The sequence below is a fragment of the Danio aesculapii genome, chromosome 6 (assembly GCF_903798145.1).
Source record: "Danio aesculapii chromosome 6, fDanAes4.1, whole genome shotgun sequence".
NCBI lineage: Eukaryota > Metazoa > Chordata > Actinopteri > Cypriniformes > Danionidae > Danio > Danio aesculapii.
This window is the reverse complement of record NC_079440.1, coordinates 30,263,135-30,278,301: the sequence shown is the minus strand read 5'-3', so window position 1 is coordinate 30,278,301 and position 15,167 is coordinate 30,263,135. Positions and strand designations below refer to the sequence as shown.

Genomic DNA, 15,167 nt, shown 5'->3' with positions numbered 1-15,167 from the left:
GGAAAGGTATCAGCTGCGTAAAACATGCTGGATAAGTTGGCGGTTCATTATGCTGTGGCAACCCCTGATTAATAAAGGGACTAAGCCGAAAAGAAAATGAATAAATGATTTTAATACAAGACTGTACATTTTTCTCTGTTATCCTAATTTTTTAAATGTGTCATCAAATTATATTTTTCTAAATATGACTGAGGAATATACTAAGAATATAAAATAAAAAGTATATATAATAATAGTTTTATATTGTTATATATACTCTAAAATAAGCTAGGCTGAAAAATCACCCAACTCCCAGCTGCTGGTTAACTATGAAACAAAGCATGCACTGGGTTGTTTTGACCAAAGTGCTGTGTTTACCCATTTAGCCAAGAATGCTGGGTTGTTTGTTTGACAGAACCGGTGGGTTAGGTTAACTGAGTTGCTGGATTAAATATGACTTAAACAGGGTTATTTGTTGTCTTATTACCTTGGGCAATATCACTAACAATAGTAAATAACAATCACTTATTAATGCAAAATTATGATTATTTTTATAACACATTTATAACACAACACAAAAATGCAAAGGAATTAATTTAATTAGATTTCACACTTTTCTATTTTTGATATTTTTGGGCTCAACAGTCACATATTTCATTCACACTATGGATGTTTTTCATATTTTGGGGTTTCTCAGTAGCGAAAGTCATCATAGTTGGGTAAACTTAGAGTGCATTGAATAGGAGAGTACAACAAATATAAATATATATTTTTTACAGTTCCATTTGCTGAAATAATAAAATAAAAACTCCAGGTGGGTTTATCAAGAGAAAGGAAAAAAATTGTGTGAGACTGAAAATGACAGAGAGAACAACATCAAATTTACTGTCCTGCCCGATAGAGACTGCATTAGAAAGACCTCACACAAGTGGTAATTAGCTTTTTGTTATTTGATGCAAAGATGATATAATACACATGTGAACATGGACATATGTTTTTTTTTTATTCAAGACATTTAAACTTTCAAGGATTTAAGATTATGATGACTTGACTATCATAACAGTCTCGTGAAAAGGGTCCATTCAGACGAATTTCTTGAAAAACTAAATTCTTTAAAACACAAAACTGTAAATTAGGCACATTCCTATTCTTATTCTTTATGTCAGCATCGCAACATATAGAACTCTCAAAAATGGGTTTCTGCCACATGAGAAACATTGTGCCATCGGCTAGACAGAGAGTTCTGCAACAGACAATATCTGTAACAAAAAAATGGACAATACAACCAGTCAAAAAAACTGTTGCTCAAAAACTTGCATGTGAAAACTTGTGTCTATAAATGCTGGAAAAATCCCTAGGACTGAGGTGTCGTTTTCTCATGAGGAATGCATCACTGGTGTTGACATTTTGCAATATTTTTGTTCTTAATTTCCCCAAAGCTTTAAGTTGAAACCATCAAAATTTTAGCAAAAAAAAAAAAAAACAAAAAAAACTATCAGCATGGATTTACCAAGCAGCATGGGCAACTCAACTGTGTTTGCATTAACCCAGCAGTTTTTACCCAGCACAATTACCCCAAAAATATGTTAACAGAAATTACCCAGCATTTTAGTTAGTGTATCTTATTTGAATAATCTTGCATTGACATAATTTTACTGTCACGTTTTAAACCTGAGGCATGAAAATTGTTCAACCGGTTATAGAGCGTTGGGTTGCTGTTTTTTTGTCCTCCAATGTAGTCCCATCAGCCAGTTGCACTTCAAATTGTCCTCTTGAGTAAGGTTTTCCCAAGTTTATTTATTTATTTATTGGGGACTTGTGGAGCTGTGCATCGATGGATTTGCTTTTTAGTGTTTGGACTTTCAGCAGTGAAAATGAAACCACACTGAACTGAACTAAACTGAACTTCAACTCTGAAAACTGGACTGAAAGTTTCAACTTACTAGAACTTCTGTTAAGCTGCTTTGACACAATCTACATTGTAAAAGCGCTATAGAAATAAAGGTGAATTTAATTTAATTTATTTAATAATTTTAATAATGTGAACAGAATACATGTAAACAATATTTGTATGCGATATATCAATTACATACACTCTCAGAAATAAAGGTACGCGAGCTGTCACTGGGGTGGTACCTTTTCAAAAAGAACAAATTTGTACCTAAAAGGTCCATATTAATACCTCAAGGGTACATATTAGTATCTAAAAAGTACAAAAGTGTTCCCCTTAAAATTTTTAGGTACTAATATATACTTTTGAGGTACCAATATGGACCCTTTAAGTACAAATGTGTACCTTTTGAAAAGGTACCACCCCAGTGACAGCTCACGTACCTTTATTTCTGAGAGAGTACAGTACATTGTCTATAAGAAAAAAATGTTCAAAGAAAGAGAAACAAATTATTAATAAAGAACATAAATATGAACTTGAGGGTAACATGTTTAAGTGTCAATTACAGTTTATGTATTAAAGTCATTACAAAATGACAGTTCTGCTTTCTTCTTATTTTAAAATAATGAATTGTATTTAAATAATGAATAAATTCTTTAAAAAACGCTAAATATGGTTTAGTATTGGTAAATTTACATTTGTGGATATAGAATTTACAAAGAAAATAAATTAAATGTATAGGATTTCCCAATTTTGTTTCATACGACCAAATCTGATGATGCAGCACAACAAATAATAAATAAATAAATATGATCTGAATTCTCTGACGTTGTCGATCTCTTTATTTGATCGAGTTAGTCATATTTAATGTTACAGAATCATCGATTTAAAATAGGTCGTTTCTTTATATAATTTCACACACTGACTATCAGGGCTATCATAAGTGACGTGGTTTGGTTTAGTTTACTCATATCTGACTGAGAGTGTTATTTGTAGAAAACAAAGAGATTTGTTCACACACACACAAATAATAATAATAATAATAATAATAATAATAATAATAATAATAATAATAATAATAATAAAATAAATAAATAAACGAGGAGATGTCGAAACTGTTGTTTTTTTCCGGTTTTATTATTATGCCATGATGTGAGCAAAATTACAATACTTATTTTGTTTATGTTTACTGTAGACTATCGTTTCAGGACGCGGGTTAGTGAATGTGTCACGGATGGACGACGTCAAACTCCGCTTGTTTTCTTGCCTGTGCGTGTTTGGAGCGTCTTCAGTCGTTCAGTCTGACATTAATGAAGCAACTGAGCTTTTACAGTGAGGCATGGGAATCATGTCCGTGAAGTCTGACAAACCGCAATCGTTTGGGATGATAACATTTCAACAGTGGGCCGGGCTCTAGTGCTGTACTTTAAACCAGTACATTTTCCTCCTGCTATCCTTTTTTCACAATCCCTACTCTTAACACGTTCTCACAAACACATGCATTGAGACCCACTTTTCCAGCTTGTTCAGATGGTGTCATACTGGTACATTATCAGTTAAATGGAATCAGATTTTCCTATTGCTAAGATCGTACGTCACTACGTCACACTTTCAACAAATTATTTGTAAAAATACTGGGCTCGTCCGGGATTTGAACCCGGGACCTCTCGCACCCAAAGCGAGAATCATACCCCTAGACCAACGAGCCGCTTTCAAAGTCTGTCATGGTCAGAGAAGATAAAATTACCTGTATTCCACGAACTCTTGTTATAAACTGCAGAGTGCAACTGATTTCTTCTTTATAAGGAATATGACGTATATCTCAATCAACCATCCTTCTTTGAATAGCGTAGATGGGCGTTACTCATATCAAATGCGTAATACACATTTATTTACATTTGATTTAGCTAAATACGACATAATTTTAAAAAACGTTGTTTTAGCTCTAAAGCAAAAGAATATTATAATAAACAAGCAAGTAAAAATATTGGGCTCGTCCGGGATTTGAACCCGGGACCTCTCGCACCCGAAGCGAGAATCATACCCCTAGACCAACGAGCCACGTGCAAAGCTAGCACACACTCAGATAATACAAAGCTACACAGACTCATACGCCAACACTGAATCCTACAAATGTTGTTCATACATTTACGAAACACCTAGGTATATGCAATTGATTCATTTGTGACGCGTCAAAACAACAATTAACGTCTCTAATAATTCTTATTCAACATTGCCGTTTAACGTTAACGTTAGGCTAACGCGTGCCGCTTAACAGTTTGAATGAATATTTTACATTTGAACGTCGTATTGTCAATTTATTGTGCTTACACATGTAAATCGAAGCAAACTGTATTAGTAACTTGCTTACAGTTACAAAAAAACACGTACGTGTCTTAAACACTCGTGTTTTATTAAGCCCGAACTGTATCTGTCTTGCAACTTTATATGTCTTCTTTATTATCCATATGCAATACTGGGTGGATAAATGTTTAAAGCTCTCGCAATATATTCTAAAGTTAACTCTGTTGCTTAATCAAAACGTCACCACCTCATGGTCGAACAATTTACCCACAGTCCTTTGCAATAATAAAGAGTGTTTATCCAGCTGCCGGTCAGCAGGCACAAAGACATGCTCCACACTGACTGTCAGTCAGTTATTTTGTTACACGTTATCAATTAATCTCATCAAGCGCAAATTCATTGCATATTCAAGTTACCCGACAAAGGTAACTTGAATATGCAAGGCAATGGAAATGTGGTCATCATTGTGTAAAAATGTTAAATCAATTGCAAAACTAGGGTTTAGGAAGAAGTTGATTATTTGATTTAATATAGAATTTATTCCACACAAGTATGAAAGCGCCTAAAAAACCAAAAACTGAAAAGTAACTCAAAACGTATATAATATAATATAATATAATATAATATAATATAATATAATATAATATAATATAATATAATATAATATAATATAATATAATATAATAATACTTTGTGCAGCAACTTTTGTATTAGGAAGCATTTAATCATTAATTTTCATTCTGTAATGTAAATATAGCCAAAGACAAACAGCATAAAACTAGGATGTTTAAGATGGGATATATAGAGCATTTTAAACACATAATTACACTTACACAGGACTATGTTTTTAATTTGAATTGTTTACATATGGAATACTTTCTAATTATTCTCACCTTCTTATTATAATTGTCTGCACTTTTATTCAACAATAATTCAATCACCAACTTTCTTTTATCTATTCTATTACATGACATGTAGAACCAAAGAACACAGAGATATGATTTTTCCAATTTTTATTTTTCAGGGCAAGTTTTAAATGTTAGTAAAACTTACATTTTTAGGGCATGTCATTACTGAATACATGAGTGATGATAATGATATGGGCAGGGAACGTCGAAAGTTATATGCTCAAGCAAATGCTGGTGAGAATAATGCGTTTTCAGTAATCTTTGATGAAATGTTGATGAAATGTTGACATAACTGTCTTTTTTATATATTATATTATATTATATTATATATTATATATTTTATATATTGTGTGGTTTGTATTGCTTTTGTCTGTCCTTTGTACTATTGGACCTGGTGTCTTGAACAAAGAGAATATATTCTGTATTCTGTTTAAGAATATAACAATAATTTGCTCTTACAGATTGTTATTTTGGTGAAGAATCTCTAAATTGAACGTTTTTTAAAAGTTATCTGTAACGTGTGCATGTGAATGTAAGTGTAAAACTTTATTATCAAATAAATAAAAAAAACTACTGAAGGTAAAAAAAAAATAAATAATATATATATATATATATATATATATATATATATATATATATATATATATATATATATATATATATATATATATATATATATATATATAAATAAATAAACCCTTTATGGATGTGACTCTGTTAACGTGTCCAATGAGAGGCCTCGTTGTTTACCACGTGACACACTGCGGAAGCCAAGGCAGAGTGGTTCTGTTCTTCTTTGTTGTGATGTTCTGTGTGCTTTCAACTGTTGAATGTCTGTCACCCCTACAGCCCCAGCTTGCAAACATGAAGACAACTTTCCCTGCAATTGTAAGTGATATAAATATACATATGTTATTCGGAAAATAAGCATAACTTTAAATTTAGTTACAATGCTCTGGGTACATTCATTTTCGTTACGAACGATAAAAAGTACAATACGCGAACTATTTCTTTACGCTAACAGGCTAATATTAGCAAAGTAGTGATTAGTTTGTCATTTATTAGTACAAAATCACGTAATGCACAATTTACTTAGTACAGTGAAAGTATCGAGAAGTCAGTTATGCGCAGGAATATTTAACGTTAACAGTTGTTCAGCCTCCATTAAGAGCTCAGAACGTAACTTAACATGTAAATACATCTTTATTTTTGAAACATGTTATTATGATGTTTTACCAGTAAAATATTGTTTAATGGGATCCTCTATATGCTGAAAATGTACCAGACCACACTTGTGGTATTTGTAGTACAGTTGCCCTTAGTTACTAACACTAAGGAGATGCAGTTTTAGATGTGATGTTCTGGTTTACAGTCTTTCTTCCCATGAATGATTTCTTTTTCTTATGCATACAGTGCAGGTCTTGATCTGCTGTAAGAAAGATGTACATTGAAGATTACTGAAAAAATAATGGAGGAGTTTCTGAGCACGCTCCGGGATCATGATGCCAGGTACATGAGAGAACTTAAAATTGAATTCCTCTCAAGTCAAGTCACCTTTGTTTATGTAGTGCCTTATACATTACAGATTGTTTCAAAGCATTTTAGCTGTAAAACATATTCTAAGTATATATATTTCTTATTTACGCTGAGCTTTAGTCATTTCAAGGATTGGTTTAGTTAAATACCTGTGTAAAACAAATCAATTTTGAAGTGATTTATAAGCAGCTCTGCAGAAGATAATAACATTGTTATTCAGCTCAAGTCAGTTCACTGTTGATTCAGTTCAGATCAATAAAAGTGAAGATGTTACAACATTATTATGAAAGGAATACAATTCAAAATTAAGGATTTTTTTTATAAAACAGCATACTATTTTTCTACATTAAACATATTCATTATTGAAAAATGTCATTTGAATATTTTCAGATATGTAAGAAAATATAATTTTAGAAATGCCAATGTTAACTTCAATTGGAAAGTAACTGTATATGATAAATTGTGATTGCTCAATGATAGTCAAAATTTATGGAAACCATATTTTTTTTTTTTTACCAAAACACCATACGTATTACTCTAAAAACAAAATGCATTTAGTTACTCTAAATACATTTATTTTATTAAGTGCAAACACTTTTTTTTTGTCAAAAAAAAAAAAAATCAGTGTTTTATGGTTGAGTGGTTCGCCAGTAGGTGTACATGTTTTTTTTTTCTTTCACAAAAGTGTGTTAGAAATGGCACAAATTTTACAATTGTTTTTACACTAATATAACTTCAGAAAGAAGTAATAATTTTTTATATTTAAAAAAAGTTTAAACATTTGCTGGGTCAGTGGGCCCACTCAAGCCCAATGGGAAGTCACAGTCAAGATAAATCCAAAATGGATAAAATAATAAATCATCTGTACTACAGTGTCATCATTCTGTTTAGTTCAGATCAAGTTTTTTTCTCATCTGATAGTGTCCGTGCAGTAAAATTGATAATAATACTTAACATTAAGCATCAGCAAAACAAGCCAAGAGATTTCAACAGCCAAGAGAAGATCCACCCCATCAGTAGTGCTCGAGTTAACATGTTTTATTGTTTCTCTTTTTCAGCTCTGTTTTGTCATCCTGTGAGCCAGAGCTGCAGGAGCTGATGCGGCAGATTGACATCATGGTGGGGCATAAGCGGCATGAATGGGAAGCTGAGGTTCGAGCTATGGAGCTCAGTCTGCACAATACAGAAGAAGAACTGCAGTCAGCCAAGGCTATACTCGACAAGAGGAACTCAGAGGTACTGTATCAGACCTTAAAGGGTTAGTTCACAAAAAAAGGAATATTTTTCACCATTCACTTAAATTGAACTTCAAAACTTTTATGGATGTCTTTCTTCTGTTGAACACAAAACAATATTGTGAAGAATGTTGGGGGGACATTGTAGGAACAAAAAAACACCAGGAAAAATGCCAAAAAATACCATGGGAAGTCAATGTCTGTTTTTTTTTACCATTCTTCAGTAAATCTTAATTTGTGTTGTACAGAAGAAAGAAATGCAAACAGGTTGGAACAAGTGGAGAATGAGTAAATGATAACAATGGTTTTACAATGCTCATACTCTAGTTGCAAATGTGAGGCTTTTGTAACAGGGTTCCCACAGGTTATAGAGTTTATGGAATACCATGGAATTTTAAAAGTCTGTATTTTTCCTAGTCATAAAATATTAGGAAGTTTTGTTTGTTTCCATTTCCAAAAATTGGTTTTACAGTAGCTTTTTTTTAATATCATCTGTTTTGACTGTTGCAGTGACTTAAGTCACATTCAGACAACAAATTCATGGTTTATGCTACATTCATTAGTCCGTGGCAGGGCGCCACACCAAAATTTATCCCACCACGGCTGTATTACAGCTTCTCATTCAAAACATTCAGTCGTTTTTTTTTAAATAGCAGGTTATAATCGCACCAAAAACATGTTAAAGGGTAAGTGAATTATAACTGCGCAAACTTTTCTGTAATCTTAGTAGTGCTGTGCGTTCTTTGATTAACCCTTTAAGGTGACGTGCCGACAGACTGACTGACTGACAGGTGCATGATGTGTGAGGCCAGCAAACACGGCATAGCTTTTAGTTATGATGAACACAGTTTTCAAAATTATATTTTATTTATAAATAAAGGTCTGTGGTTCTGCATACAATGACTTTATCTTGCTGGAGTTTATAGCTATTTCACTTTACTTCAGGATGCTATATTGTTGCTCTGTAGGTCTGTTGGAGACTAATAAACATTCCTAGCAAATCTAATAAATGTTAGAGACATACTCGTTACATAAACGCGCTAAATCGCTCTTCAGCAGCGTTTATTTGAGAGCGCACAAGAAAATCTGCACTTGAGCAGTGTATATTTGAGGGCGCGCAAGAAGTTTTGTGTACGAGCACAGGAAATTAGAGGATTTTTTGCTCGCTACAGGATCTGTGAAATCGCAGACAAATGCCCAAAATCATTTGGCAAATTAGTACTTATTCACTCTAGCAGCAGTCACACAGTGTGAACTATTAAAGTCACGATTAGACCTTCCAGTTGTTTCTTTTTTTAATCTATGCTGGTAATTAAAAGTTATTGTATTTAATTATTGTATTTATTTATTTATTTTTCTTACAGCATGGGAAGGTGTAAGGAGAGGGTGCCACCTTTTGCTTTAACCTGTTTATCCCTGTTTTTTTTGGCTAGTAAGGGGGTGGAGGGAAGTTTTATAATTATATTTTTTATAAACTTTTGTTCAGGTAAGTAAATGCTTCAGTCTTTTTCTTGAAAAGAAAAGTAAAATAAATATTTGGTTATATTTTATTATACTTTAACCAGTTGTTGTGACTTTTCTGAGGCAGAGTAAGGCAATCTTCTACATAGTTAAAAAAAAAAACTTCCCTGTCACCATTCTTTCAAGTGAAGTGTGAACACCGCAGCAACTTAATGGTCTCCCAGAAAGAGTCATAGAGTGAAAGTTTTGTTGTCAGTTTTGTCTGACCACTTTGAAAATCATGTAGTTTGAGCTTGGCATAAGACTAACATGCCATAATGTACTTTTAATGAACTTTGGCTTCAAAATAACGACTTTAAAGACTGGGTGTTACAAAGTAGATGACATAAAAGCTAAATGCAAAGTTTGCAAAATTATATTAAGATATCCACTTTGGAAGAGCAAATACTTTGTAGATTTGTAAAAAATATTTGTTGTTCTCATATTAAAGTCATGTAAAATGACATGCAAGCTAAAACCATTTTAAACTTGTTATTATTTTAACATATAATTAATGTAACATTTGAAATATAATATAAGCACAACAGCAGCCTATTTTTTCATGCATTAGATGTCATAAAAATGCAGGTTTTTAAACAGTGAATTTGTCAGGGAATTAGAAATTTGGCCTAATGTGGGAACCCTTTTGTAATTAGTAAATTTGATACACTGATCTGAAAGTTATTCAGAGAAGTTACGTTGGCTGATTTGTCATTTATAACATACTGTAGTATGAGACAAAACGCTTTCCACCCTGCGTTCCTGGAAGCGTTCAGCACAATGAAAAGGCCACAAGGTTTTAAAATGTGTTTGTGAATCTAATAGCTCAGCAAAATGCTCTGGCTTTACTCATAGCAGATGTTCAGAGTGAGAGAAGTGATGATATCCTTGCTGGAGCTCCAGGAGGGTGGTTTCCGAATGTTGAAGTTGGTAGTGGAGAAGGGATTGCAGCAGGTGAACTGCATGAAAGCTCGTGTCTTCTTGCATGACGAGACTGGACTGAATGCTTCTTCTGTTTGAACGTTGTTAATGTGATCAAATATGTGTTAGCAACAGTGATTGTTGTTTTAATTGGCTCTAAACCCCTAAAGGCATTTTTTTACCGATCATCATGACACCATTAATGGGATAGTTCACCCAATAATGAAAAAATTACCCACCCTCACATGGTTTCAAACCTTTATGACTTTCTTCCAGTTGTTGGACACGAAACCGTTAACCATTGACTTCCATTGTAAGAAAACATAAATACTGTGAATTGTTAGTTTTAGGAGAACTATCCCTTTAATGTAATGTTGTAAAATAATAAGTAAAATCATTTTGTTAGATCCGATAGAAATAGTGTATATTACCATTGCTGACTGAATGCAGATTAAAATGCAAATAAGTTAAAGGTGCTGTATGGTTTCAGTTTTTGACCCTTCTAAAGCATAAACATTACCTTAATATGTTTGCAGATATTTAAGAAACATGCTAGGTCAGCATTCTTTTTATCTGAAAAACAATGCTAAAGTCAGATATTCTGCTTTGAAAATGTGTTTTCCTTGCCGGAACGGTGTCTTTGTTTTTTTTTCTTTTATCCTGCCCCAATGCTAGTTTAGCCAATTATATTTCAGCTCTCTGGATTGTCTTGGTGGAAAACCACATATTTCATTCATTCATTCAGAAAGGCTCTCAAAGCATGTGCCTTAGACTGAAAATGGGACTTCCGGTGGACAGTAGCAGCCCCAAAATGAGAAGTGGATTCAGAGTTCCACATGAGGGGGATATTAGTTAGCAAGTAATATAAATATTATGAACGTAAATGTTAGGTGAGCACATTGTAGTCCCATGTTCTAACAACACGATATGTGACGAGATTTGAACTGATAAGCAATTTGGCTGTTTGCTTTGCACCAGACCCAACATGACAGAAATTTTAATACAGCCATTCAGAAACACAGAATATGCACTCACTCAGTAAATGGTAAGGTTTATAATCGAAATAATACATATTAAACCTCTTTAACATTATTAAATGCCGATTCACTGATATGTCTTGGCTTGCACAGAATCAAAGCTCCTAAACTTCAAACATTTTATTTTATTTTCAAGATCTGAGATAAACTACCTGCTGCTGCCTTCAGTAGTATGGCAGTAAGTGTTATGTAAATGACATTTAAACTCACATTGTTAGCATTTAACACTGAATAAAGCACGTGAGGTGTACTTGAGGAGATAATTGTCAAAGTTTTCTGTTGTTCAGCTGCAAGACATAGAAGCCGTTTCTAAAATATAAATTTCAGGTGTTGGTCAGAAAAAAAACTCCTTTTAATTTGGAAAATATTACTTCTAGCGCATGTCGTTGCTTTTATTTAGAAAACAATTTATATCAGCCTTTAGGCTCGATGGTCAGGCCCACTCCTGTTGGTCCTCAATCTGGCAACCTGTGCTTCTGCTTGTTTTGATTCAGGAATGCAATACCTAGTTCAACAGCTGGGTGTCAAACTTACATACTGTACCTAAATATCAACATAATATTATATTAAAATGGTGTGTGTGTGCATGATTCTGTCTGTGTAATAAACGTCATCTATGATGATAATGTAAATGTGGATTGCATGGAGTGCAAGCTGACAGTTTTGAGTACTGCTAGCTTTAAAAAAAAAAAAAAAAACAACACAGTCATATTCAGATCTCTTCAGAGACGTCTGGGCTCTGTCTTGGTCATTTAAGGACACTCTTTTGTTATCTTGACTGTGTGCTCAGGGTCATTGTCCTGTTAACAGATCAACCATCACCCCTCACGTTTGAGGTTCTGAAAACTCTGTAACATTTTTTTCACCAAGGATGTGTTTGTATATTACTGCTTTCATTTTTCTCTCAAAATTGTCTCCAGTTCCTATATACCACTGAAAAACATCTCCACGTCATGATCAATCTTCAAAGTTCAATTTTTGTTTCATCCAAACAGTGCATTTTGTCTGAGAGTCCTCACTCGCGTCTCTGACTATAAGGCTCTTCTCTCCTGATCGCTCATTTGGCCAGATGGCACGCTCTAGGATGAGTGCTGCTTGTTCTTTCTTCACTTGCAGTTATTGGAGGCCACTGTGCTCATTGGGACCTTCAGTGCCACAGATGGAGTTTTTTTTGTGTGGTATCTTTTTCTATAAGTAATGTTTCGTGAGCGGGCTCTAAGAGCTTATGTTTTTGTAGCGAATCAGCTCCCAAGAGGGATAGCCAAATTTTCAGATGCAGTTTGAATGGGAATTTATTTGGTTGCAAACAAATAGGAGGACAAACTAAGGTCATTCCATAGGGGACAGATGCTTTTTTTGTAATGAAAATAAAATAAGGCTTTGATAAAAATACTGAATAGAATTAGATTTCCAACACACAAAACTGGGCTAAAATAGGAGGTTCTGAATGATACTAAGTGAAGAGCAATTTGGGAGCCATAAGAGTCAAATCTTCTAAGAGTAAAAAAAGAGCCAAATCTATGAAAAAAGGCCAAATTTCCCATCACTATTCCCCAGATCTGTCTTGGGTCCTGACTCACAGAGGTCTACGGAAAATTCCTTGAATTCATGGCTTGGTTTGTGCTCTGACATGCACTGATAACTGTTGGACTATTGTGTGCCTTTGCAAATCATCTCCAATCAACTGATTTTATCACAGGTGAATTCCAGTCAAGTTGTAGGGTGCATATCAATCAGCTCCCTTATTCAGGAGTCAGGACACTGATCAGGGAATCAGCCATTTAAAACTCTGTCACCGAACACAGACACCAAACAATTTAGGAAAACATTTATAAGTGAATAATGTAAAAAATGTTACTGACACACAAATCAATCAAATTATTTATCTATGATGTTTTTTCAAAACCTTTATGAATATAATTTGTGAAAAATATCAGTTATGTTGTTCAGAAATTCCAGCTTTGATGCAGACTCAGCATCCCAATGTGAAGTGAGCCAAGCTCATTGCTGTCTTTACCAGGGACCAAATTAGTGTATTCGACCTACTAATTCACAACCTCAGGAGCTAGAGATCTGATAAGGCTGTTACACAAAAATATGTACACTACAAATATTTTCCAGATGCAGCTTGCTTTCTGGCATCAAAAAATTAGCAAATGAAAACCTGGTCACACTTTAATTTCATGGTCTGTTTGCATACATTTTATCTACATGCCAACTAATTTTCATTAGATTATAACTAGACTATTAGGTTGGGGTTAGGGTAAGTTGACATGTACTTGCAAAGTTTATTATAGTCAGTTAAGTGTCTGTTGAAGGAGCAGTATCAAGAGATATTAAACAGACAGTCTACTAATGCTGAAATGGACCATCAAAATAAAGTGTTACCGAAAACCTTTTTGAGTGCCTAAAGTTTACTAAGATGGTTAAGTTGAGGCACATTTACTTTGTGTCGTTAACCAGTTTTAGAATCTATAAAAATACTAACTTCTGGGGGAAAAGGGCACTCAGAGAGTTGTATGCAAATATTTGGAAAGAGGGAAACAAGATACTATTGTTTCAAGTTACAACAGTTCCTGTACAGGTATTCATCTCCAAATACTGAACGTGTCTTCTTTAAAGTGACGAACATTTGGTTTTCACTCACTGAAACCACTGTTTGACCATGGAATTACACTTACATTCCCATGAATAATGTACGGCATTGTAATTGAGTAAAGAAACAAATCTAATTACAAAAGAGAAACTAAACAGGAATTAATGTCATTAATGCATCTAGAGTTAGGCAAGGCAAGTTTATTTATATAGCACATTTCATACACAGTGGCAATTCAAAGTACTTTACATGAACAGGAATAAAAGAAACAAGTATAAGAGAAATAAAAACAAATAATAAAAATGGTTAAAAAATAAAATAAATAAGCATAAAAACAGATAAAATGTGTTATAAAAGAATGAAAAAGAAGAGAAAAACATAATAGTGTGATCTGTTGGACGTAGCACAGTGCTCATTTTGTAAAGGCACAGCTAAACAGATGTGTTTTCAGTCTTGATTTGAATGTGCCTAATGTTGGAGCACATCTGATCATTTCTGGAAGCTGATTCCAGCAGCGAGGGGTTTAGTGGCTGAAAGCCGATTCACCCTGCTTTGACTGAACTCTTGGAATTTCTAGTTTATATGATCCTAAAGATCTGAGTGATCTGTTAGGTTTGTATTCAGTGAGCATATCTGTAATGTATTGAGGTCCCAGGCCATTTAGTGATTTATAGACCAGTAATAATACTTTAAAATCTATTCTGAATCTAACTGGGAGCCAGTGTAAAGACCTGAGGACAAGCGTGATGTGCTCTGATTTCCTGGTTCTGGTCAGAATTCTGGCCGCAGCGTTCTGGATGAGCTGCAACTGTCTGACTGTCTTTTTGGGAAGGCCAGTGAGGAGGCCATTACAGTAATCCACTCTGCTGCTGATAAAAGCATGAACAAGTTTCTCTTCAGTCTTCACTGGAAGCAAAGCATCTTATTCTTGCAATGTTTTTGAGATGATAGTATGCTGATTTACTAACTGCTTTGATATGACTATTGAAACTCAGATCTGACTCCAGAGTCACACCAAGATTCTTGACCTTATTTTTTGTTGTTTGACCCTTAGAGCCAAGGTACGCATTCACATTGAGAACCTCATCTCTGTTCCCCAACGCAATCACTTCAGTTTTCTCTTTGTTTAACTGAAGAAAGTTTTGGCACATCCAATTGTTAATTTCATTAACAATTGGTTAATGATAACAGTTACTACAAAGCAAATTAATTACTCAGTAAATATACTTCATGTATTTTGCCTTTTCTTTTCTTTTATGA

At 33.8% G+C, this 15,167-nt stretch overlaps 1 protein-coding gene and 2 non-coding genes across 8 annotated transcripts in view; 1 reads left to right on the top strand and 2 right to left on the bottom strand.

The window, feature by feature from the left end:
• Positions 1-3,506: 3,506 nt before the first annotated feature.
• Positions 3,507-3,578, bottom strand: trnap-ugg (transfer RNA proline (anticodon UGG)). Its single transcript has one exon. It is a non-coding gene; the product is annotated as a tRNA-Pro (tRNA).
• A 281-nt stretch (positions 3,579-3,859) lies between these two features.
• trnap-cgg (transfer RNA proline (anticodon CGG)) lies at positions 3,860-3,931 on the bottom strand. The gene has a single exon. It is a non-coding gene; the product is annotated as a tRNA-Pro (tRNA).
• Positions 3,932-5,876: 1,945 nt separating this feature from the next.
• cep63 (centrosomal protein 63) overlaps positions 5,877-15,167 on the top strand; it is a 29,005-nt gene continuing 19,714 nt past the window's right edge. For 4 of the 6 annotated variants that reach the window (XM_056459936.1, XM_056459938.1, XM_056459935.1 and 1 more), the window contains exons 1-4: positions 5,877-5,970; positions 6,496-6,591; positions 7,677-7,854; positions 10,212-10,307. In XM_056459936.1, coding sequence (XP_056315911.1) covers positions 6,551-6,591; positions 7,677-7,854; positions 10,212-10,307 — 315 coding nt within the window. In that variant the 5' untranslated portion in view covers positions 5,877-5,970; positions 6,496-6,550. The remainder of the gene's footprint in view (positions 5,971-6,495; positions 6,592-7,676; positions 7,855-10,211; positions 10,308-15,167) is intronic. The other 2 variants (XM_056459940.1, XM_056459939.1) reach the window with 1 other exon arrangement.